We start from the raw sequence: 26,985 nt of genomic DNA on the forward strand, positions 1-26,985 counted from the left end.
AAACCATCATACACTTTTGTTCTGAGTGCTAGTGATTTACTTAAACTTTATTAGTGCTGGAAAAGGAGCTTCGCACATTTCTGGCATGCTGGCTGGAGAGGAAAGCAAAACAGGTAGCAAAAAATCTTCCGCATTAAGGAATTTAGCAACGATCTGTTAAAAGAGGTCTGTTCATCCTCAACAATTACGCAAAAAATCATTAAAAATGGGAATAGCTGTTGTTAAAGGCTCCTGCCAATGCAGCCCACTTTAATAACTACCCCCATCAACCAATTTTCCTCCTGCAGTGTCTACTTGGGTGGAAGAAATCTGGTTCTCGTTCCCAGCAAAGGTCCATGTGGCTTAGCCACAGATGGACACCTTCCTGAAGGCTTGATGTTGCTTAGAGATGTAAGAAAACGGCTCTCTCTAAAAGGAGGAATGGACAGGATGTAGGAGAGGGGGAGAAGAGTGGGGAAAAAAAAGTCAATTAAACATTTATATCAATTAATACCAGCACAATAATTCATGAAGCACGCGTGCACGCGCACATGCCTGGCCTTCCGCAGCTCCCGGAATGGGGGCCGCGGGACAGGAACCACTTACGGTAGTGGGGCTCCATGTAACCATTCCTGGGGTCCATGGCAAACACAGTCCCGCGGTACGGCACAGAGGGCTCAGCCAGGTGGGGCAGGGACCCATGGATCTCCTTCTTGATCAGTGAGGCCCTCTCGTCACTAGATGTCGAAGGCTCCTCGCTGATCTTGCCGAGCCCCTGGACACTCTGTGGCTGCATGGTGACTGCGTTTCTTCTCTCTCTGTGATAGGTCTGCCCAGGACTTTCATCTTCTAAGGAAAGAAGGAAAACGAAAGCTCCGTGAGCCACTGGAAGGAGTGATTCAAAAACAGTAATCAATTAGGTCTCCCTCTCTCTCCCTCCTCCCCAAAAGAAGCCTATTTCTCATTCTTGGCAACTTTGAAAGCTACACCATGATGGGATAGTCTCCAGGCAAAACTGCTTATGAATGAAGGTCCAAAATACAAATCCAAGGATGGGGGGGGGGGGCAGGAAATGAGCCTATTAAGTTGAGATGTAGGGGGTCAGCAAATTATCATCGCCAGCTTACAACCGAAATCTGCCAGAGAGGCTTTTCATCAGGGACTTGCCAATATCCCTGCAGGTCCCAAGTGGAGCTGGAAGCTCTGCCAGCCTGAGGCTGTGATGTCCAGCTTCCCCCTGACTGTCTGAGGAAGCTGGGCCGCTCAGGTATCTGGGCAGCTCAGACACCCGCTGAGGCTCTGGGTGATCTAGGGATCAAAGGGCCCACAGTGATCCAGAAGTTTTCCCGTTTTTGTCTTTTTAGGTCTGTAACCCACTGGTTTACTGGAGCTTGAAATGGGACAAAAGACCCACTAGTTACAAAGGGATAAAGGTGCCAACCGTGGAAACCTACAATGCCCTTTGCAAGTTACTTCGCTGCAGCCCACAGAACATTGCTGAGAACCAAGAAGAAAATGGAGCAAGACTGTAATTCCCAGGGCAAGACGGCTCTGTGGGTGAGGCAGGCGTCAGTTGTGCGGATACGGGCACATGTTCTGCGGGGGTCCGGACGCCGCTTCAGACATTAAGAAACAGCTTTCTGAAATTCCACACACATTCAATATTCCCGCCTCCAGTATTTCCATTCCCTTTGATCCATAGGACCTTCCCATCGACCCATTATGGCTCTCTGGGAATGGGACTGGAGGACCTCTTGTATAAGAGCAGATCAAAGAACCCACGCCTAAAACTAAACCAAACGAGTGATCTGAACCCACAACAAATGGGCCAATTCATCTGTTAGAATCATACACACATTCTAAACTACAAGCTCCCAAACAAGTTCTGCAGTTCATCAGCAGACTGTGTTCTGGAAGGTCCGTGCTGACAGAAGCAAAGCCGTTTGCGCACGGCTTACACATCTAATTTGAAAACTATTTTCCATTCTTGATCTTAAATACACATATATGTATGTGAGTGATAATGCTATTGTGCATTTCAGATGGACAGATTTTGAACACGGTTTATCCCAACATATAAACTTCTCTTCAAAGTATTGCATAAAGCAGTTCTATCTGGCCGAGAGCCCCTAAACAACAGAAAAAGTATGCTTTAGCAGATTCATGGCTGTTTGTACAAATTCAGAAGCAAGTACAGCTATAAACACGGGCAAGCATGAATATATAGACTATAGTCACGACTACTGTTCTGTGTTGACTAATGGCTTGAACTACCCAAAGCAACTTGAATCCTTCTGCCTCTGTCTGGGATTTGAAGAAATAAGCAATTGTTGTTTCAGCCTAGCAAATGACTTGCAGAACAGAACAGACAATGAGGTATGCTTTGGTCTTTACAGTGAATTTGCTGACTGCTGCAGGGAAACTGTGAAACATTACTTTAGCATTGTTTTGTGCAGATCTTCTCCCCCAAATCTTGTAATTATGGAATAGATTATGAGTTTAATCTATCAAGTAACTACTAAACAGAAGGAAAAAATCAGTGTAATCCCACCCTTTCCCACATCGATCTTTACAAAAGCAATTCAAAGCGCATGCTTTTGTTCATTTAAAAACAAACTACCAAAAAAAAAAAAAACAAAAAAAAAACCAACCAACTCACAAAACCCTCCATTTTTATTTTCCCTTCTGACTAATCCTTGTAGGTGCCACTCCAACTTCATACTTCATTAGCAGTGAAGTCGCAGGCTATAGAATCAGGGTTTGCAAAAGGGTGTCAAAAACATTAAACCTCTTAGTCAGTTTTATAAAAATTCCTATAACCTGCAAATGGTCAACGTCATATTTTCCACTAATTTGCGCCTGTATTAAATCTTTATTTCAAATTTCAACCTGAAGTGAACTCGTGGCACTGAGGTGCAAGTTCTGTAGGATGGACCTTCATTTGGAAAACCCGAAAGCCCTCCCCCAAGAGCCGTCTTGACACATAATTAGCATTCTCTGGTTAATGAATAACCAAGCTCCTCCGCTAATCTGTTCCAGGTTGAAAACAGGATTCCCTTGACTTAATCTTCCTAGAAGAAATTAACTTCTCTTCTCTTCTCTTGGAACGGCATCCCTGTAATAGAGTGAGTTTCTTAGAAGCCATGCCTTCGTGATGAGCCGCTGAATTCCAACTTCACAAACAGTTGAATAATTGGGCCTGGTCTGAGCAGGGCCCTCCCATGCCCCACCCCCAGTCTCCTGGGAGAAGGAAGCAATTGGGGGGCGGGGAGGAGTGGAAATGGGGTGTCTTTTCAGCTAAGTGATTTTTTTCACAAGTACTAAACTTTTATTATTTTCTTAATGAGAGTGATAACTAACGTGTGACTACGCAAGTTATAACAAGGAATAAACAAAGTTCAAATAGTTAATACAGAAAACCTTAACTCATTGCTTTAGTAAACTGCAGGCAAGAATGTTCTGAGTGTGCAAACTTTCATCACACTCACTTTTACGACAGGCGATGCCAACACAGTTTACCCACCCCCTCCCTCCTCGCCAAGAAATTCCAGTAGGCAACTATTTCCTGAAGTTTACCTCGTGTACTAAGCTGCTTCTCGCTTCTAACGTGCACTCAGATCAAACCCTGACAGTACACACGCTCCAGAATACAAACAGCTCTGAGGCTAGAGAGCACGCTCTCTGCAGTGAAAAGGAAACTTTCCAAGCCATATTCCTGCCTGCTCTTATAAATTTAGCAACCACTTCAGTAAGCCAAAAGAAGAAACTGTCTAATCTTGTTCAGTTGTGCCGAATTGTTCAATAAAGTTTGAGAGTCAGTGCAGACAGGCTACGCCAGGCCAAATTATTGACAGAAACATACTGTTCACCATGGCAACAAGCAGAAGTCGGCTGCAAAAATGTAAGCCAACAGCCCACTGCTCCAGGAGCATCTGCCAATGGACTTTAACGGCCAAACACAGGCAGGGGGCTGTTCCTGCTTCTCTATGTCAAACAGCTGCTAACTCGGGGGTCACACGGAAACATGCAATTCACTAAAAAGTGTCAGGAAAAAAACAATTTTAAATACTGTCATCAGAATCCCTCTTTGGACCTCCTTCCTTCTGTATATCCACGCTCGAGTGCAAGTTAACAAACTCCTGCCCCCCGATGGAGAGCTGCCCAAGCATCGCATTTTACAAACTGTCCCAGATTTTTCCAAACTCACCCAAAGGCAACCGACATCATCGAGTCTTAGTGCCATGATCGCTGGAAACTCAAAAGTTGCCTCCTTGCAAACACCGCTCAGATCACTGACAATGAAGCCTTAACGAAACCGTGTGGTGAGAAGCGGGACTCGAACACACGCTCCTGTGCACTTACTCGCAAACACCTGCACGATTTCTCCTCGCAACCCAGGAAGCAATGGCTTTTTGGCCTGGACCTTGGATAAAAGTTTCAGACGATTCTTCCGGTATAAAAATAAAACCCTGCACTGCATCACCAACCAGAAACATCTCCTGCAACCCTGGCAAAATTAGCTGATGAGGAGAGCTCACGGTGCACGTGGTTGCCTTTTTTTTTTTCTCAAATTAACATCGATTTTTAAACTGTTCCCTTAAATCCCGTTTTAACACCATTACTCCTCTCTTCCCCCAAGACAGAGAAGACACAGAGTATAAGACAACGGGCAATACTTACAACTCGGACCCCAGGCTCTGGCTAGCTACTTTCTGCAAACTTCTCTTGGTGGGCTTTCTCTAGTATGCAGACCCTCTAGGAACATTCTCGGTGTCTCCCTGCCTCCCTCACCCTCTCCCAGGCAGTGCCGCTCCCATTAGAGGAATTAAAAGTGGTTGGAGCCATGCTAAATTTAACAAGCTCATTAGTATTCTTTCTGAGTGCTTCCGAGTGAACTCTCTCTATTCAAGCCGCTCTCTCCAGCAGAAGGGTCAGGCGGCTAATCATTAAATCAAACTAATGTCACCCTATCACAATCAGCCCGAGAGAAGGAGGGTTTATTATTTCAGTTTATGCTAAATAAACGGTTTTACAAATGGTCCCCAAGCAAGGTCAACAGCAGCTTCAATTACAAGACAAACTTAACAAGAGTTGCTATAAACCAAGTACTCTGTATTGACTTAAGAACAGGCTCAACTCCACATATTGCCACTGGCGGGGTTGTACCGGAATGCATATTGTAAAATAAAGGAGCTTCTTTCTTTGCCAGAATTTGCGACTGCACAGCACAGCGACTCCTCATTCACCTGTCTCCAACCAGCTAGCTGCTCAGCTCAATTCACCCCACACAAAGGCTGGAGCCCAGACCTCAATGGACCGAGTGAAACATGTTCAAAACTAGGCTCTCTATTGTGACTGAATTTCTTAACATCTTTTCAAAAAGCGGAGAATGCCTTGAGGCTAAAGGAAGAAACAGGCTAATGGTGAATTGGGAATTCTGAGCAAATTTCAGAGCCCTTTCCTCCTAGCTTTTGAGGTTGAAAGCAAGCTCTTTCCTTTCAAGTTTCAAAGTCCTTTTTCCTCCCGCAGTGTCACAGAAGGATTTGAAAAGAAGGTAATTGTGCTCACAGTCTCCCTGATCAGAGCTTACGTCCTATTTCTGGTATTTCGGAATACTTCTTGCAATAATAGTGCATATAGCTCAATCCCTTAACCGGCCTGCACTCTGCAATTGCTCATTAAATGAACAATTGCGGGTATAAAATGCCTTTTATGTTCAAGGTCTGGATATAAGATAAGCATTCTAGGACTCTAAATTTGGTTTACTAAGGAAACTCTCCATCATTAAATTACAAAACTGAAGTCAGAATATCAGGCTTTCCCAGAAAAGTGGCACTCAGGTTTCGGTGAGCCAAAAGGAAAGGCGGATGGGGGCAGGGGGGTGGGGGGAAGGGGTGAGGGGAGGAGGCAACAAAATGTTAAGGGGAGAAAAAAAAAAAAAAAAAAAAAGACTGGATGCTCAGATTTCTAGCCGAATGGGCTTCTAACAGGAGAATAGTATTTCCATGTTTCAGAAGGTCTGAGTGTGTGAAACCTCACCATTTCCATACTGAATGATTAATAATAAAGTCATCTTCAAATGGATTAAAACAGAGGTCTGAGGCCAGGTCAGGATGCAAATGACGATGTCGATGTCGGACCCCTCACAAGCAAACATCGCCCCCTTCCTTAAGCCAAGAAATAATCCTTTACCCCCACACAGTGCTATAGTCTCTGCCATCTCACGGGGTCCCCACAACAGTCCTACTGCAGCAGGACGAGGGGCTGGGTCCACTGTCCAGATCAGAAACCGGCAAGCAAGGGACACAAGGAGAGTCCCAACCATGCCCTGCTGAACGAAGCCACTCAGCCCTGTTAACGGGACGGGGGTCTATTTGTGAACAGGTTTGGGGAGTGACACCTGGAGTCTTTAGGCACTCCCAGCCTCGGCCACCACAGCCGTCGCCAAAAGAAGACAGAAAGTAATTCCAGTTTTGTGCATAGACATTTTCCGCTAAATAGACATTTAGCGCTAAGTAGCGCTAAAACTCCGCTACTCCCCCAGTAAGTTTTTGTGAATGTAACACACCCTTGGGAAGCACCCAGGGGGCCCGAATGACAAATCAATGGTGAGTCATCTGACCTCGGGGCCTGGGTACCATGAGGCATCCCAGCAGCACAGGCGTGAGACGCACACATGCCCTCTGCCCGGCCCTCGCACCCCACCGAGGCTCAGCCAATGGCTTTTGTGCACTACAGCCGCCTGTGAAGTGTTTCCACCAGCCTGGGGCCCCACCCTCCCCTTCTGAGCAAGCAGCAGAGCCCAGGTTTCTGCTTTCCTCCCAGGAAATCGCCTCGCTGTGTTTGGAAAGGGCATTATTTCATGTTTTCCTATGATGCGTCTGTTGCGTCTTGTCAGCTTTACTTCTTTGGGGATTTACATTTCGACGTTCTCTGAATAAAGACCCGGGGGACCCAAGTCCTCACCTCCCTGTTTCGGAATTCTCCTCCAAGACTTTGACCAAAGAGAGATCAGAAACGAAAAAGGGAAGAGGCTGAGTAGATTCAGAAGCATCGCAGAATTAGGCTGCGAAGGAGGAATAAAGTTCCCGTAGGTTTTAGAAGCACAGTCTTGCCTCTTTCCTTCTAGACTGCAGCTAGGTCTCAGCCAGGGGCTGCTCCCTAGAATGTCTGGAGCTTGGCTTCCAAAGGCAGCGAGCAAACAATGCCTTCTCTAAGAACATTTCCAATGCCCTTGGGGTCAGACATGGCCCTTGAGCGGCTACACATACATCTCCCATTGACAATGACTGATGACAGAGGGAGTGGCCCAGATGGATCAGGAGAGAGCACTCCGCTTTGTCTGCACCCTTTAAACCAACTGCAGGGCCTGCAAGACGAGGCCAGCAGCAGGATTTGGAGCTCTGGAGAAATTCCAGTGGCAACCCTCCCCCTAAGATTATGGCGTAGCTCTCTCTTCCCGCTTTCATCAAGCAGGACGTCCCAGGTGAAAGGAGAGAAAGCAGAAAATGCTGTCCTCAGAGGACGGGCATCTTAATGTGTGAATGTTTCTAGAGTTCTTCTGCCGAAGAACAGAACTTAGTCTAGATCGACCAACTTCCCACCAGCCCGTCACCAGGAACTATCTCCTCCAAAAAAACAAGTCAGTGCTCAACCCAAGGCTGATTTCTCACCTCCCTCTCTACTACGCTCACAGAGTTCCATGCAACTTCAGAAGGGGAGCCGGGACAGAAGAAAGCAGGCAAGGAAGGCAAAATGGGAATTCAGATCACCTAAAACACCAAACCTGCAATGGCTGTTAGTACCGCTCCAAGCCCAGAGCTCCGCACGCCCAGCGAGCAGCCTCCTGCCTTCTCCAGAGACGATACAATGAGGGCTCCTTGCCCATCTGGAAAATCACGAGCTGATAACGCTATCAGCTTGTCTGAGGCCTCACCAGGCATGCCCGGTGGCCCACAGGGCTTCCATTCAATCTCCTCCGTGCCTCTGACCCCTGACAAATCCGAGGTCTGTAACGCTGCTCATCCTTGCTCCTGGGCATTGGAGACCAGGACAGCAAGGTGTTCCTGTGACCTGGGGAACGCTACCCAACCTGGTGGGGCGTTTAAATCCAAACCCAAACCCAACAGTACTAACCAACTTTGAAAGTTCCAGACAGAAGGCACGAGCCAAGTCCCGCCTACGCCAGGGAAGAGAAAATAAAACAGATGAAACAGAACCCTGAGGGCCCCTGCAGGCATTCCTGTAAAAGGGAGGAGGAGATCTTCCTTATTTTCCATGAGCTTGAGAAGACCCTTCTTCGAATGAAGGATTCTAAAATGTCATGAAGCTTCTTCTATTAGCCTGCTATTAGTTGCTGGGCGCTGCTTACACAGAGTGAGTTAATTAGTGACATCAAAGGCAGCACAATAAATTCTCAGGAGGGCCAAAATTTTTTTTTTCTTTCCGTTTAATAGCGCATTTATGCCTATCTGTGAGTAACAGTCTCACGAACATTTAGGCATTAGAGATGTGTTTCAGAACTTGGTTTTCATCTTTTAGAAGCATGAAGAGCCTCTCTTTCTCACTTTGCACAAACAGACATGAACGGTGCAGATTCCAGAAGACTCACAACCAACAGTTTACCAGAAACAACGAAATGCCTGTTCCCAAAGCCGGAGCGTGCAGGTCACTGCTGCCCGCCGTGTCCTCTGATGGGACAGGTCCTATCACTCTGGAGATCCACCCCAGCCCATTCAGCAGGAGGACTCAGAAGAGCCTTCTCTTCCTTTAAAGGCACGCAAGAATATTCTGGCAGCACTTTGGAATGGTGGCTTCCAGGTTTGCACCCCTCCTCCACCTCAAGATCAAAGTCCCATTCCCTAACCTTTCTACCATTTTTTAAATTGCAAGAATGAACACAAATTTAACTGGCTTCATCTGCTGTGTTTATGATGCATGGTTTTTGTTTTCAGAAGACTGCATAATGAGAAAGCCTGAGCATATGGTGGTATTATATTTTTAATAAAATTTTAAAGACCATGCTTACTCCACTGCAGAAATCAGACCCTCCTGGAGAGCACATTTAAATATCAAGAGAATATCATTACTGTACCGAAATGAACCAGAGGCTCCATCCCTATGACAAGATTAGGGGAGGGGAGCAGGGTTCACTTTTGCTGACTTAGCCTCTGGGCAAGGCCAGGTGGTGTTGGGTCAGGTTTCTACAACAGAAGCTCCCTCTAGCAACCACCCACTTTGACCTCAGCTATGAAATGTGTGTTTGAGAAACACAAATTAAATGCGTTTGGATTCTTTACAATTTTACCATAGGTAAGGCAGGAGACTGCCTATCCGGCCTGTTTCACTCAGCCATAAAAGTCGGCAAGTTTGTATAACATTTTCAAGTAATGGCTCAGATGCCATCTTAGGAGTGAAGCAGGAAGGGCCACAAAACCTAATCTCTCCAGAGCACATGTTCTTGGTCATAGCCAACACAGGATGCTTTGGTACCCGCTCCCCCGGTCAACTGGGCACGGTGGACACCAACTATCCCGTGAGACTGAGAACCAGGACACAAGTCAGACCTTTCTTTTGCCTCTGTTTCAGATTTCTAGGCACATTCAGGAGAACCTAACGTCCCAACACTAAGGGAATGCATTTTTTTAAGAAGTCCCAGTAAGAGCAATTAAGGAAACTGAAGACCAAATTCATCTACCTTTCTAAAATACAAGTAATTTTGTTTTCGCTCATTCTTCCTACCAGTCTCTTTTCTCAAAAGCCTGCCAACTTAAATCTACTAACCACTGACTAATTAATAACAGCTTACATTTTCTTACTATGAGGTTGGAAGGATGATGCTTGCCTGTGTCGCTTTGTCATCACTGTAACTTGATTAGAAAGGCACCGTTATTTGCCAGATGAGAAAACTGTGACACAGGGAAGCTTGGTTACTTACCCAGATCACACAGCTGCTCCTCAGGCAGAACCTGAAGCCCACGGAGTGAGAACACTAAAGCCCACACTTAAATATTTGGCTACCGGACCTCCCTACTCAGTGATAAATAAAAAATAAATTTGACTTTTGGTCCAAAATTCAAGTTTGTATAGACCTACAAACTTCATAACTACCCAACTCTGCTGCTACAGGATGAAAGCTGCCATAGATAAGACCTAAACCAATGAGCATGGCTGTGTTCCGATAAAACTTTATTCATGGATCGTGAAATGTGAATTTCATATCATTTTCACATGTCCCATTTAAAATGTAACAAACCATTCTCAGCCCATGGTCTGTATAAAAATAGGTAGCATACTGGATTTGACCACAACGGAGGCGAAGTACTACCCTAAAGGAACATTCGTCCTTTCGACACAAAACTTACATCCAGAAAACAACTGGGAACATTCCAGTAAAACTGTAAGAGCAATATTATTGAGTATGAGGAGAAACACTGAGAAATATTCATTTTCTCACACTATTAAAATATTTCCACAATTGGCCAGGTGATTCCACTTCCAGGATATATTGAAGGAAAAAATTAGCAAAGAAGACAATGATTTATATTCAAAGCTGTTCATCATAGTGTTATTTATACGGAAAACTCATTAACCAAATGCCCATTATCTTATTTTATGGAGTATGGTCATTGACTACAGTGCATGCAAGGATTTTAACGAACACAGAATAGAACTGTACTGATTGGCAGGAACTGCTCCGAGGCCCTCTATGCCAAACCTAAGAGGTAAGCGTGATTGCGATTTGTGTATGTGCAAAAACTGAGGCACATTTGTCCAAGAAAACACAGCTAGACAATGGCAGAGCCAAAACAGAATCTAGAGTCCATTCACTCACCCACTACCATGCTTCCAAATTTCTGGAGGAAGGGATGGTAGGAGGAAAAGAAATATATAATTATTTCTACACAAAATTCCTAAGTTGAAAAAAAAAAAAAAAACCCTTAAAGGAAATGTACCAAAACAACATGAAAATATCTCTGTGGATTACTTTTTTCTTTATGTTTCTGTATTTCCCGCCATTTTGAAATGCAAAAACAGCTGGCTTGTTTACTTTTACTTCTATCGTAAGTATGACCTTTACAATAAACCTCTAGAGAAGTCCAAATTAAGTTCACCCAGATTCAAAAATTATCCCACAGATTTAGCTCCTGAAGTCTTGTTTCGAAATATTTATTCCACCTCTTAAAATCCAAGTGCCTGGCAGGCTTTTCGTACACCTAGTAAATAACTCTTAACACTGACACTGAGCTGTACAGAGATTTCAATAAACTTATTTATTTGCAATTATAGGATTATTTTTTTTAAGACTGGTTGATTGATTGATGGAAGTAATCTCTACATCCAACGTGGGGCTTGAACTCATGACCCTAAGATCAAGAGTCACACACTCTACTGACTGAGCCAGCCAGGCGCCCCTAAAGTTATATGATTATTTAAATTAGTCCATATCTATGCACAAGTGCCTCCCAAACAACACCAAATGCCCTAACCTCCCTCCCTGCCAAACTTGGTAACTCAGCTTTCACCAGGCCACGCCTGAAAGGTATAGAGGGGAAACTGCATTTTAAGCAATCATTACTACCATGGCTAGTGCTCACACTTACTGAGCACTTACTAAAAGCCGGGGTGTGTGCAAGTGCTCCATCTGTGTTAATCCCTTTGAATGTTCACAGGCCCATCAAGTATGCAGTCTCATCACCCTAGTTCTTCAGGTAAACATCCTGAGGCTTAGCAAGTTTAAGCAACCCGCTTGGAGTCATACTTCAGGTAAGTGGCCAAATCGGCATGACTCCCATCTATTGTAAATGACTAGTAACCCCTGCAAAATCTCTACTGCAAAGTCTCTACTGCAAAGCCCTTAGAACACTGATTTGCTTCCCATTTTTCTATATGTATGTGGGAAGATTACGGTCATTGTGAAAACTATTCTACCTCTCCCCGTGAAAGGTATCAGGAAAAGATACTTCAGACTGCAATCAAGTGACCCGTTATCTTGCCATAGTGTTTCTGGGTTCTGAATAGTTAGCAATTCTGCAAAGGCATATTTAATACTGTCTTCTGTAGGATTGTGTTGCAGACCTGGATGCAAGAAAAAGTCTGAGTACTTGGTTTGTGTTCAAATTAACAACAGCTCCAACAGTTAAAGCCGTACATAGTTTATGGAAGGGGGCAGATGTCCAATAGTTAAAGAAGCATATGGTTTATGGAGAAAGGGGGAAAATTGGTGCTTGGAAGCAGCTTCGCTTGGATTATTTACCAACAAATGAAAGGCCCTTCACGCCGCCCCCAGAGCATACTCCCCTCCCACAGGCTGCAGAGGAACGCTGAATGAGTCAATAAAATCAGCGACACACTAAGCAGGGACCTTCTCCCCAACGAAAGATGATTATCGAATTATGGCAAATTTAAGAAAGTTTTCTCTTTTTTAATCAAGAACAAAACCAGACTACTTCTTAAAATGCACTATTAGGAATTGTAACTGTTCCTAAAAGTGCCAGATATATTTCCATCCATGCAATATTAAAACTAACAAGCGTCTTTTCAATTTCTTTTAATGACAGGGTATGCAATAAAAATACAGCAGTGCTTCATTTAGCCAAAGGAGCTGAAGCAAAAAGAAGCAAAATAAATAAATAATAAACTTACATGGGCCACTTACCAAAAATAAAATCATTTAATTCAACCTTTTACAGGAGGTGCGTGTAGCATTTTGAAAGCAAAAATTCTCGTAACACGAACCTCTCCACTTAAAAATCACTGCCAGGGGCTGGAACCGGGGCAAGATGTTATTTCTTTTTCAATTTATTTTTTAATGTTTGGGGATTAATGACATCAACAGCCATGTCGTATAATAAGGCAGCACGGTGTAATAAAAAGGGTTAGAAAACGAACGTCCCACACTTGCCTCCAGCCCTTCATCGGTGTGTGACCCAGGGTAACTTGAAATATATCAGACTGTCAGTTGCCTTACGTAACAGGCAAATAATAAAACTTGCCCCTCGTACTCGCCAGGGTCTTCTGAGGGTTAAAGAGTATATCAAAAAGGACCTATATAAACTATGGCATTTATGAATGCCAGGCACCAGCACTAATCCCCTCATTATCTGTTTGATAGCAACACAAAGCAGGGGGGTGGGCTGCAAGTGCCCCGGGCCAGAAGCTAGGAGGCTGATATAAGGCTTCGCCTTATATCAAATGATACACCAGTCCACTCCACCAACCTACTGCATGAGATGAGGCAGAAAAGTGCTCCAAAATCCACCCCCCCGCCACCCGCCCGCCTGGGAGCAAACCAGTGCGTACCTTTACCAAGAGCCAGGCTACACATCTGTAGCATTTCTGCTGTTTCAGAACAAGATTCAAGATAATGACTTGTAATTACAACTGATCATCTCTTTCACTTACGTCTTTGATGTACCTTGGGTCAGGCTCATAATCAACATTTACAAAGCATGCCTACTTGAAACTGGCACTGACAAGACTCCTCTCTTCTCTACTTGGTTTTCAAAGATGACTCAAGACACTTGAACCTTCCTAAGAAAACCACTTTTTGTTTCTCCAAGGATGATATTTACTAAAAAAGAGTACACAAATTCCTTGAGGGTGACGGTTGGCCGCTGACACTCATGGCCCGCTATTGTACACCGGTGGGCTAAGAGTGGATTTTATAGTTTTAAATGGCTGGAAAAATCAAAAGAAGAAGAGTATTTTATAACACATGAAAAGTGTGCGAATTTCAAATGACAGCGTCCACAAATGCACAGCCAAGTCTGTGGATTCTCATATCATCTGTGGCTGCTTTTGCACTACAAGAGCAGAACTTGAGTAGTGACGAGAGACCAAATGGTCTATACAAATCCTGAAATCGCTACTAGCTGGCCCTTAATGGGAAGCATGTGCTATCCTCTGACTTACCTGTCTATCTCAGGACATGCTAGGAACACCCACCAGTGAAATGATGGGGCATACCTGGGAAACATACAAAATAAGGCAATGCCATTTTCAAAGAACTTAGTATTGAATTGATGCTTCCAAACCTTAAGAGAACTCTAAGGTGGATCACCCCCATTTTATAGATGACAGAATCAGGTTTAGACACGTGACCTTCGCCCAAAATCACAAGTCAGTAAAGCTGGGGATGAAATCAGTCCCCCATGATTCCAGCCCTGACAACGTATATGGTTAATGAAAGGAGGATTCAGGCTTTTCTCGTAAACCTGAAGACAGAATACATTTCCTGTCTCCCCTCTCGATGTGCTAAGTGCCAAGAGAACTAATGAATTTCAAATATACAGTCTGAGGAGCGTGTGATTAAGGGTGGGCCTTCTCATCCAGCTTAGTGTATGTCTGCAGTTGTCTTCGCTCTGCTTGCTTTTTTCAAGAACAATCACAGAACACACAAGTACACATTTATGTCAAAAGTGACACACTCTCCTTGGAAGTTAAAGGGGATAGAGCTCATTTCCCACACAACAAGCTATTTGATGCACCTTTTTTTTTTTTTTTTTCCAAGTACCAGGAAAAGTACCCTCCATTGAGCCAGATATATTCCCTCATGACCGGTTTCTAAAAGCAGGACCACCCAGAGTGCGCGCACTTTTGCCAGCAGGGATAGAGAAGGCTCACACAAGAATCAAGGTTTGAGACTTCCTAGTCCCACCAAATTTGGGGCTCTCCTGACCAGATGCAGCAGCAAATGCTGTCAGGGTTCCCAGACAGTGTTTCTGCAACTTGCATGAAAAACTGGGTCCAGGGGGTTTAGGTCTGGCTGAGTCAAAGAACACAAAGAACACACACGGGCTCGGGCTGGCGGTTCTGCACTCTAGTCACATAGACGCATCCTTGTCAAGGTCCCCGTATTCCCCAGCACCTAACCTGACCTTCCGAGAGGTGTATAAACAAAAGGCTGCTGCCTTTGTGGCTCCTGTGACTGTGGTTTTCCTAGACATGGCATTGCCGGAGAAAACAGCCACGGCGTTGGTACAATGGACAGGTGGACAGTCAACTTGGCGTTGAGAGACGGCTACTGGAAGGAAAAAGTTCTTCAGGTGTGAGGGTGGGTGTCCAGACCCCGGGGACCTTCTTAGAGGACGTCTGGGAAAGTCTTAGGTGAATCTACTCTAATTCAGATTGTCAAGAAGGCTGGCCAAACCCCACCTAACCCCTCAGGGACGCCTTCAACCATAGTATTAGCAATGGCTCTGATGCTCCAAGATAGTCCACCTTGGCCTTGAGGGCGTCTGCATGGTTTTGTTTGTTTGTTTTTGCACTTTTCTTTCTTCTTTAATTCACATCTTGCTGACACAAGTGGAAATTCGTACTTCTTGGCAGAAAAGCTTTAACTTTACTGCCAAGCCATGCATGCAAAGTCTTCCATTGCCGTCTCATTGCCTGGAACACTTCGACTCAAGTCTTCAGGAAGAGCTGGAGAAGACAGCAACCAAAACATATCATCCAGGCAGTTTTATTGTGCCTGACAATTCTATTAATTCTATTGGGTCTCTTTCATCTATTCTATAATTTATAGGGGGAAAAACGTCCCAGTAAGGTCCGGCTAGCAAATGTAACAGCCTTCCCTATAAAAGCATTGCGTTCTCCGTTCGCTGAGCAGAACATCAGCAACCACCGCAACTTTGGTCCCGGCTCAGCCTCAAGAGAAGTTGCCTCCCCTTGGCTCTTAAGTAGTGCAGCGACAGTAAAGGAAGCTCAATTTTATTTGTCTTCCTTCCTATGCATTACTGGTGCTGGATTCCCGGGGAGGAGCGGTCCAGCAGAGGAAGAAGGAAACGCTTTTTTTTTTTTTCGACTTCCACCTGGTCTTCAAATCTGCACCACAAACCCATCTTTTCCTGCCAAACAGCAACAGTTTTCGCAAATTACGGAATTCCATCCAAACACTGTTTCTGGGCAATACTGACCTCTTTCTGAAGTATTCAGGCAATCGTCTTCCTTGCCAAAGGCCTCACAAATTACTCGGAGTAAAACCGAGACGGGCACTGACCTCTATCCACCTGCCTTCCCTCTCATTCGATTCCTTCTTTGCGCCACGTTAAAGAGTACTTTTTAACTGCCACATACCCCGATGCTGACACCAGGGATGCTCATCCCAGCCACCAGCTCGCCTCTTTCTTAGAGTCGCCTCCCTCTGATTTGACTTTTCTCCAGCTAAATCTCTGTTGGACCCAACACCGCCTCCATCTGATACACCATCTGTCTTCTGTACACATCAGAACCACTGAACAAACCCTAAGATCTCCTGACCACCAGTGTCTGGACTTTGTATGGCTTGCACTGGACTCCTGAAGTTGTCTGCAATGTTCCAAGAAGTGTCATTTGGCAGTTTTAATGGCTTCCTCTCTGCACCGATGCTTCCATTCAAGTAACTTTTAAGTACCTGTCTTTCTCTATCATTTAAATTTGAATGGCTCCAAAATGTGAATATCCAGGCCACTGTAAATTCATTTACCCAATTTTAATCGGTCTAACAAAAATCATCGCTGGCCTGGGTGGCCAGTCTGGTTAAGCACTGGGCTCTTGATTTTGGCTCAGGTCATGATCTCATGGTTTGTGGGTTCCAGCCCTGCACTAGGTTCTGCGTTGATGGTTCAGAGCCTACTCGGCATTATCTCTCTCTCTGTGTCTCTCTCTGCCCCTCACCCACTCTCTCTCTCTCTCAAAATAAATAAAAAACTATAAAAAAAATCATCGCTAAAAATATCCTGTACATACCCCTGCACTACAAAGTTCTGAAAAGTGTTAATGTTTATTTTTGAGAGACAGAGACAGAGACAGAGAGCGAGCAGGGGAGGGGCAGAGAGAGAGGGAGACACAGAATTCAAAGTAGGCTCCAGGCTCCAAGCCATCAGTGCAGAGCCTGACGCAGGGCTCGAACTCATGAATTGTGAGACCATGACCTGAGCCAAAGTCAGACGCTTAACCAGCTGAGCCACCCAGGTGGCCCCAAAAGGTGGGGTTTTACTATGGTTGTATGCTCCCGTGTTTCATTCCATTTAAAGAGTCTACAAAGAGGTTTCTTTTTTTTTTAAGTAATTAAACTCCACATTCTAGGAGTTTTATTAGTGCAAGAGAAAGCAATAATGAAAGATGAAGAATTAAAACCTATTCAACAGACTGCACTCCCTGGCAGGTATAGTGAATCTGTTGAATACCTTTTGCTTTAGAGCAACCCCCTACAGAAACCACAGAAACCACCAAAAGTGCTAGTAAACTACTTCCTTATCCAACATGAACTGTCTTGCTGTGTTCTTATTTGAAAGTTTTAGGAGTTAAAATAATTTGCAAGAGCATCAGGGTTTTCATGGGGGGCTGGGAGGATTTTTATTTAATTACTTTTTAAAATAACCCCTTCAGAAATACGGATTCCTAAAACCCAAAGACAGACCCATTTTTCCACATGAACCCTGAAAAAAAAATGAGAAAAGAGAAGCCACAGACTAGCTTAATGACACTGATCAGGTCACGAAAAGAAATGTGTCGCACAATTTATCGTGTCATTAAAAACTGTATAAGGTCGGTGCATTTGGGGGTCTCCTTCCTCACTCACTCCGTGGCTGGCCTTGGTTTCATTGAAAACTAGCCGCTGGTGATACCAAGTCCTGAACCTGTTTACTGCTCTGCCATACTGACCACGGAAAAGAACACTTAAAAATCTCCTTAAAAGTGAACAAGTGAATTCTGTAAAGTCACGGATCATCGCAACATTCTCAACAACTCAATCAAAGACGTAGAACCTGGTGTGGCAAAGGAGCTTCAAACCATAGAAAAAATACGCTATGCTGGGAAACCGGTATCTCGTGAATCCTAAAATCTCATACATTTGATCTTAATTCCAAGAGTGAAAAACGTGCAGTACTGAAGACCAAAACACTGTTACAAGTTCCTGTGACCCACTGCCGGAAAATCTTCTCCTCTGCTCGCAAACCTTCCAGGAAGCCAGGGGTCGACAAGACCAATCAATCCCAAGCTGCCTAGCCTGAATACAGGCTCTGTGCACAAGGAACCACCTTCAGCCTCCTCCCTCCCCAGCCTCTGAGGCTGCACCCCTCCTGCCCAATGCCTCCAGGGCATCTCTCCCACTCTCCATAACTAGCTGCGTATTTGTTTATCTCGGCCAGGAGAACCCCTAGAATGTGAGCTCCCTGAGGGCAGGGGCTGCATCTAGCTGCTGCAGGTTCTCTTACACACCAAGCACACCACAGGCACTAGAGAATCCCCCGGGGCGGGGGGGGGGGGGGGGGGGGTGAATCCGGAACTGATATGCAGAAGGACTAGCAGGTGCTGTCTGGTCCTGACCGGGCAGGTCTGCTGCTGCTACTGTGTTGTTTCCAAGGGGGGGTGGCAGCATCGACCTGATCAGGATGAAGGCCAAGGAGGAAAGGATTCTGGGGTGTCCGGTGGGGGGGGGTCTGGCAATGGGGCCCCAAGAAACAAGATGCCAGAAACGGAAGCATAGCTTTAAACAGGGGAAGGGTGACGAAGAAGGGAGAGAGGGAAGGAAATCAGCTATGGCACCATTTCTCCAGGGGCTGGTTCTGCTTATCTGTGCTCCTTTTACTGTTGCCAGATTATTAAGAACATCATGTTTGGGGGGGGGGGGGGGCGCCTGGGTGGCTCAGTTGGTTAAGCATCCGACTTCGGCTCAGGTCATGATCTCACAGTTCGTGGGTTCGAACCTCGCATCGGGCTCTGCGCTGCCAGCTCAGAACCTGGAGCCTGCTTCAGATTCTGTCTCTCTCTCTCTCTCTCTCTCTGCCTCTCCCTACCCCACCCCCTCTCTCAAATAAAAACATTAAGAAAATTTTTTTTAGAAGAACATCATATTGTTGTTCATCAATTTAAGGCTAGTGTCCTTTGATGGCAGATAAAACATTAAGGACACCAAAGCAATGAGAGTGAAAATAAGCAAACAGACAAAGGACACATACTGTTCTACCAAGGGACTCCCTCCCAACATCGGTGTTTCACCTGTTCAAGGTGGAGATTTGTCATGTGTCCAATACTCGCTTCTTGGGAGTCACTGGGGAGATGAAAATGTAGCCATGCATATGAGAGAAGTATAGAGTGGTTCGTAGTTTACAGAGATACCCATACAACTGGAAATATACCGACAAATACCTGGCTCTCCTCAAGACACTGAATTGTCGGGTTGGATGTGTTTGCAGAAGGTATTGATAAGTTTTTAAGAGATACACACAATTGACGGATTAAAGAATAATAATTTAAGGGGCGCCTGGGTGGCGCAGTCGGTTAAGCGTCCGACTTCACCCAGGTCACGATCTCGCGGTCCGTGAGTTCGAGCCCCACGTCAGGCTCTGGGCTGATGGCTCAGAGCCTGGAGCCTGTTTCCGATTCTGTGTCTCCCTCTCTCTCCGCCCCTCCCCTGTTCATGCTCTGTCTCTCTCTGTCCCAAAAATAAATAAATGTTGAAAAAAAAATTTAAAAAAAAAAAAAAAGAATAATAATTTAAGAAACAAGCCTTTCCCTCCACGTACAGAGAGAGGGGGCGGCAGAGGGGAGGAAGGTAACTGCCAGTTCCTTGCAAGGGCAGGGCATTTTTATGTAGCACATGGGTTTTTGTTTTTTTTTTAAACTCTCAGTCTTTCATCTTCTCTCTGGTGAGGACTGCATTTGCCACAGGCTGATAAGTGAATGTGGCAGAACTTCAAAACTCATGTCAGCCAAAGAATCTAGAGACAGAGAGAAAAAAAATCAGACATAAAGCTGGTAAAAGGCAGCTATAAATTTTTTTAATGCCTTTTATTTAATTCTACCAAAAGATCACACAGCAATGTGATCTAGATTTGGTCCATCTCTCAAACTCGGCTCACGCACGCACATGGCCTATGTCCAACTCCTTACCCCAAAGATGTGGTTTTCATTAAACCAGTAAACCCAGGCAAGTTGCTTGTAAGACCAATGTGTTAATAAACTCTTTCCTCTGAAGACCATTTGAACCTTCAAGTTTACTGGGGCGAATCAAGAACTGACAAAGAAGAAAATAACAGGACAGAAAATGTAATTCTCCACGTAAAGATGAGAGGCCAGCCTGAAGCCCACAGCCATTAGCTACAGTTTAGATCGGTCCTTGGTACCTTGTTAAGAGAACTTCATTACTCTCATCCTAACTAAAAGGAACTCCGTGGAAAGACAGGACAAGAACACGGTCCACGCAAGTTCACGCTGCTCTTCTACTTTCTGTTCAAGAGACAGAGGTGCAGGGGGGCTGAAGAGGCATGTGGACACATGAAGCTGGTTAAAATGCCATCTAACACCAGGGCTACCAAGACATCTACTAGAATATTTACAACAGCACCATTTGTAACCAAGAATCTGAAACTGCCAAATGCCTGTCGGCAGTGGAAAGGAGCCACGTCGTGGCACATTCGCGCACAAAGGAATACTACAGAGCAAGGTGGACGGACATCTACAGCTACGCAGAAGAGGGGTGCATCTTACAAACATAATGTAGAGCAAGAGGGAAGAAGCCAGACACAAATGTACCAAGTACAAAAAACAGCCACAACTCACCTACGCTGGTAGAAGTCAGGGGTGAGGGGGCTCGGAGGTGCTTACAACGGTCGGTTTCTGGGGCTTGGTGCCGGCTGCACAAGTACATTTGGTCTGTGAAAATCTACGACATGTGCACTTCCCTACACGCATCCTTCCTTCAGTGGAAAGTGGGAAAAACTTCCAAACCGTTTCTAAACATCCTCTTCTTCAGACTCCACTCATGTGCTCCCATTCCCAAGTGCTATTCTCTTTCTTAAATATGACACTTCCACCTGTGTATTTCAAGTGGCTTAATACAAATACACTCAGGGGCACTGGGGTGGCTTAGTCAGTTAAGCATCTGACTCTTGATTTTGGCTCAGGTCGTGATCTCATGGTTCATTGGTTCGAGTCCCACATCAGGCTCTGGGCTAACAGCACGGAGCCTGCTTGGGATTCTCTGTCTCCCTCTCTCTCCGCCCTTCCCCTGTTCTCTCACTCTCTCTCTCTCAAAATAAGTAAATAAACACTTAGAAAATACAAATACATTCAAACTCACACCATCTAAAAAAGTATTACTCTACAACAGAAAAAAAAACAAAAACAAAAAACTCCCTAATAGGCAGGGGCGGGGGTGGGAGGGATGAACAGGCAGTTCATTGAAGAAGAAATTTAAATGCACCAGGAGAAAATAAGACGTAGTTTTTAACTTCATTACATAATAAAGGAAGTGAGCACTGAAACAGGACACTGGTTTTTTTGTTTGTTTGTTTTTTGGCCTTGCTACCAAATTAGGAAGAGTGGGTGAAGGCTGAGTGAGTAAAGGAGAAAACAACATTGCCAGCAGGGTAAAAGCAGTACATTGAGTACTCTCACGTTCCTGTCCACCAGTTTGGTGACCTGTGTGACAAGTCTTAAATGTCTATCCCAGATGGCCCAATACTCCCTTTGCTGGGTACGTATCCAAAGGAGTCATTTAGCTTCCATGCAAAGTCTTGGTTTCAAGGATGCTTGCTGAAATGCTATGTGTAACAGCAGGGAACTCCTAAATGGCCCAACAATAGGAGAGGAATAAGCAGAGAGGAGAGGTGGGAGGCCAGGAAGGAAGCCTAGACCAGAATGGTCACAGGGGTGGCTATCTCTGCGCAGTCAATGAGGAGTGGTTTTTATTCTCTTCCACTTGCTGCATTTTCTCACATTTTTCTAGAATTAAAAAAAAAAAAAAAAAAAAGCCTTCAAGGAATATTTAATTTAGAGAGAAATAGGTCTTTGCAGAGCTATCTCAGGCTTAAATATTACCCATTTCCTACACAGAGCGCAATGGCTCTTTAAGAGCTCTTGGTCTTTGTGAAATATGAGTTAGCGGTAAATAAGAGTGATGCCAGAACCCTCACCGCAATTGCCACAATCAAGTATTTGAGCATTTTTTTTCCCCTTTCCTAAATCCCCCTCGGGGGTGGGAAGGAGGTATTACGCACTCTTTGAGCTCATGCCCAGTTTAACCCTGATTCCCCAGACAAAATACAACCTGTGAGGATTCATGTGTCTCTCCTCCCTGCAGCTAACACCCAGCTGACTCAGCACACGGCTATTTATTAATCATTCGGCGTGCAATCACACAGTTCTAGAAAAACTGCAATGGCAATGTCTTCCCCTGCAAACTCACACTGTTTTTTCCAGCTCTTCTGACCCTCTGCAGCTCTAGGCACTATACTGTCAGATCACTCTGTCCAGCCTCTCACCTTGGCTTGGAACAAGTGTTAGATTCAAAAGTGTTGGTTGAGATTGCAAAATTCTCAAAGGTTGCTCAGAAATATGGGATGTGTAAAAATAATAATAACATAATAAATAAATAAATAAATAAATAAATAAATAAATAAATAAAGCGGGGGGGGGGGGGGTCCTGAGTGGCTCAGTCGGTTAAATGTCTGACTTCAGCTCGGGTCATGATCGCACGGTTTGTGAGTTTGGGCCCTGCGTCCGGCTCTGTGCACACAGCTCAGGGCCTGGAGCCTGCTTGAGATTCTGTGTCTCCTTTTCTCTCTGCTCCTTCCCTACTTGTGCTCTGTCTCTTTCTGTCTCAAATAAACGTTAAAAAAAATTTTTTTTTTCAGAGAAATCTGGATGGGATGTGATTTTGTGCCCTTTTCTATCATATAAGTAACTGTGTCATGCGTTTCACAAAACAGTATGTTTTTGGCTTCTGTATGTGAAAACCTTAGGATTTTAAAAATCCTTTCCGACAAGAAGAACTGAAAAAGGAGATCATGAGTCAAAGCACATACGGAAGGAATTAGACAGGAGAGTTTCCAACTCCTATGCCATGATGGGGAAGTGATGTGAAGATATGCATGTGTAGAAAAAAGGCTAGAAGGGAATGTGCTAAAATGTTAATTTTCACCCATATGTGAGTAGTGGAATTAGGGTGAACTTTAGTTTCTTTTGCTATGTTTTTCAATATTTTCTACATTCAGTATTGCTTTGCTATTAGAAAACCATAATCAAATGCTACGGGACACAGAAAGTGCAGTGAGACAGAAAGGACAGAGGCTGGGCATCAAAGGCCCTGGGATGTGGGGCTTCTCACAACATGAGAGTTTATAATTTCCAAAGGTACTTTTTCCAAAGGTATGCCGATGCTTGGCACTGAACTCTCCTGAGGATTCCCCTTCCCACTGCAGAAAACATCGGACATTCATTATCCACACAGGGGTTAGATACTAGAAAAATAAAGGAAAGACCTAAGACCATGTTTTACCTATTTCTACTAGGAATTCTCCCCTATGTTTTAATGATGTTTTGGGGGCGAGGGGGGAATGTCTCTTTTTTTACCCACAAAAGTTAAGCACAGTGTGCCCTCACACTGACCCTAAGGATAAAATCATGTGAACAGCTCCAAAATGAGGCAGGGGACCCCTACAGGATTCACACATGCTGCTCAGGTCCCAACAGCTCATTTTGGGTGGATCTCCTAGGTGCCCTCACTGCCCCACCATGGGCCTGTAGGACAGAAGATAGACAGCACTTTGGACGGCCACCGCGGAGGATCCCCAGAGTTGGAGAGTTTGCACTACTGCGTTTCTATCAATCAGCACAATTAGATGGTAAAATGAAGAAGCGGAAACGCTTAACGGGCTAAAAAGATGAAGTGGCCTCAAAACCATCCTCGGCACTGCCGTCCTGGGTCATAGCCTGTCCGGAGGCTCCCTCACTGGGTGGTGCGGGCAGCTCCGGGGATGGACGGCACTCAGACATCCCAACTCCCCCGGTCTGCCCTCCCACCTGGGCTCCAACGCGCTGCCCAGGATAGGAGAAGAGCCTTCAGCAGCAGAGGTGAGATTTACCCTGGAGTAGAGGTAACACAAGTCCTCACTTACTGTTAGCAGCTTGCATTTAACAGGACACTTGAAGAGCTCTGCATGGACCCTGCAGCTGCCCTGTGAGCTGTGAAGAGGACCGCACATTGTACAACGGCAGAAACCGAGGCTCAGAGAGATGAAGCCTCCTATTCAGAACCCCATTGGTAGGGAATGACAGTCAGAGCGAGACAGACAACCAGTCAAGACAACCGGCCAACGAGGGCGATCCTCCCCAACCCCAGCAGCGCCTCTGGTAAGACCCTGCCCTTTGGAGGGGGGACCACTGTCAGCCACTTACTGATGGTCCCTCGCTATCTTCCTGCCAAGTCAAGCTGTCATGACAATGGTTAGGTTTTCCTCTTGCATCGTGCCACAGGCAGCTGCACTGCAGGGGCTCCTGAAATGCCTGAAGCCTGGCTCATCTGGGGAGATAGAGCCTTCATGAGCACCAGGCTGGGTGAGCCGGGCTGCCCTAGACAGACACATGGGCAAGAACAGTCTAACACTCTGAGAGCTCTTCTCCCTCGTGTGTTCCTGCACAGCCCAAGTTACTTCCTTCTAAGGCCCAAGTCTGGCTCTAATGTCTGGAAAGGGAGTTTTTAAACTGTGTTAATATTACCTTTGTGGTCTCTATAATAAGTCTAGTGACATGAATGAATGAGCGTCCTGCACAGACCTGGGGTAACAAGGTTGCAGTCCATTTTTGCTTTTGTGTAAAGCTGCCCCGACTTATTCTGATTTAGACGTCAACACACAGAATAATATTCTCCAACAACGTTTCTTCTGTATTTTCCTGTTCTCCTTCCCTTTCTTCACTTGCCTACCAGAATAGACCTGCCAGAAGAATGACTAGAACATTCCAAACCAGGCTCCTGTCCTAAGCACATAGGGTTTTCTGAGTCACTGGTCCCCCCAAAGCAGAAAGAACCTCGGGTAATTCTGCAGGAACACTATCAACTGAAATAACAGCCAGTGGCCTCAAGAAGGGCCTGTGTTCTCTCCAAAGTAGAAGGGACCCAGGGCAGACAAGGGAGAAAAGTAAAAGCTGTCACTGAGAACAAAAGCAGAGCTCATCCATTCGGTTCTTACAACTTTATACGTGTGGACATTACATACTGGACACGCACCTGGCCACTGCCACGTGGCTTTGGTTTCTGAGACGTGTTGAGGGATTACAGAAATATTTGGCCAACTGTGATAATTCTACAAAATATCCCAACTTAAGATTTCTTCCAAAGGACCAAAAGGACAACGCAAAGCAGATTCCTGATGGTATCGGACTAAAAACAAAATTAAACGTAGGATGGTTTCACGTGTTCTACAGGGTAAAACTTGGCAAATATGCCAAGGGCATTCATAGAGTATAATAAAAATACACAACCCTTCCAATTGCTCCCAACTTTCAGGGGGCATTTTTATCACACTGAAAATCAATTAAAGATGCCCATCACCTGTTAACACCTGGGCACCTAGTTTTTCTTTTCTGCCTTCTTCCACCTAAACCAGGTAAACTCCCCCACCCTCAAAGTTGCAGATTTTGTTTGGCCACTCTCATCTGTGAGGAAAGTGGGGAACTGACCCTCCGATTCTGGTTTCCTGACTGGCTCCCTGGGAACCGGTTCCACATCGCGTCTACAGAGGACACTCTGTGTCCGTCTTTCCACTGAATCCACCTCTCGGCCGACTCCACGCACTTGGCCTCCTTCACCCCCGACGCCTGTGTATTCATTTCCTCCCCTGGAAACATCCACGGCTCCGTGTTGCTATCCAGCTGCCGGAACGGAGCAAAGCCTCAGACATCGGCCCTTTGCCGGCCGACCTGGGAGTTCACGGTGCCTCTTCACCGACACACAGAGCATAACTGAAGCCCGTCTCGGTTCACACACACAAAAAAGCCTTCACATGTTCACAGACCTCCTCTTTCATCTGCAGCTTCTGTTCGTTTTTGATGAACTGTGTTCGTCCGCTGCCCCCTCCCTGGGGCCGCACAGAGGGTGACAGCAGGGCCGTGGAGTCTGGCTGCCGGGGTTCAAGGCCCCGCCCCTCTCTGCACTCAGCTTCGGTTCCTCGTCGGAGGCGCGGGCGCGAGCAGAGCAGCGGGCTTGCCGCGAGGATTAAGCGGACGCACATGAGAAGCGTGCTATAGATGTTAGTTCTCAGAAGAACCTCTCACCCCACGCTGCAGACGCTCTGTCGGCAGAGTGTGGGATGTCTCTGCTGCCTGATTTACAGAAATTCAGCCGGTTCCCTCGGAGTCGCACCCATTGTGAGTCCTTTCAGTTCCAAGAGAGGCCTTGAGGCTAGCTGATCAAAAAACACACCGCGCGTGTGGCGTTTCATCCACCTCCCCCGGGGTCTGTAACCAACAGGGATCGATGTTTTTAGCTGCCACTTGGCGGTGACGCGAGCGCGAATAAAGTCCACGGGACCAATCCCCCCCCCTCCCCACCGCCCCGCCCCAAATGCTCGCCTTCTGCACCTCAGTCCAGTTGTGCGAGCCGAGGAAACAAACTTCAGCCCTCTGGGCCTCGGTTGCTTCCTTTGGAAAACCGGAGGTGACGGCAGTTCCCCTTACAAACGTTCTGCGGGCAGGGAACAAGTTTAGTTTTGCAAACTTCTGTGGAAAAGCAAAACCTGTGGGAGTAAGTTCGCCCGCTAAGATGAATAATAACACAGCGACATCCGAAGCTAGTGAATGCCATGCTGTGCGCAACCCTTCACGTCACTGATTTCCTTAAATCTTCACCACAATTTTAACCATTCCTATTTTGGCAGGGAGAAAACCAAAGCTCAGAGAGGGTAAGAAATTTCCCCAAGGTCACACAGCAGAGTCAGAAACAAAGCCTGGGCCCAGGGAATCCTCAGCACTACTGTCATTTGTGGCGTGTCTGAACTTGTCCACCGAGCTCCACGTCACACACAGAATGATGGAGGAGGACAGCCACACGGGTGAGCCAGCAAGGTCATCCAAATCAGGTATGGTGACCAATAAGTGTCAGATGTCCCAGCCAGCCTGTCATGAAACCCCATCTCTACTGGATTTAATGTGCACTCAGACCCCATTACCCGTACCCCACATATGTTGGGGCTGACCCAAGGATATCCTCAGAGATTCGTCAAGATGCCAGAAGGAGCTGGG

The 26,985-nt window shown here is 45.7% G+C and overlaps 1 protein-coding gene across 4 annotated transcripts in view; it reads right to left on the minus strand.

The window, feature by feature from the left end:
- Positions 1–26,985, minus strand: part of GLI3 (GLI family zinc finger 3) — a 282,606-nt gene that overhangs the window by 193,460 nt on the left and 62,161 nt on the right. For 2 of the 4 annotated variants that reach the window (XM_086697022.1, XM_086697023.1), the window contains exon 3: positions 586–828. In XM_086697022.1, coding sequence (XP_086553148.1) covers positions 586–828 — 243 coding nt within the window. Of the gene's footprint in view, positions 1–585; positions 829–4,659; positions 5,407–25,760; positions 26,238–26,985 lie in introns of those variants that run through there. The other 2 variants (XM_086697026.1, XM_086697024.1) reach the window with 2 other exon arrangements.

This window comes from Puma concolor, chromosome A2 (genome assembly GCF_028749965.1).
Source record: "Puma concolor isolate L17-30 chromosome A2, mPumCon1.1.hap2, whole genome shotgun sequence".
NCBI lineage: Eukaryota > Metazoa > Chordata > Mammalia > Carnivora > Felidae > Puma > Puma concolor.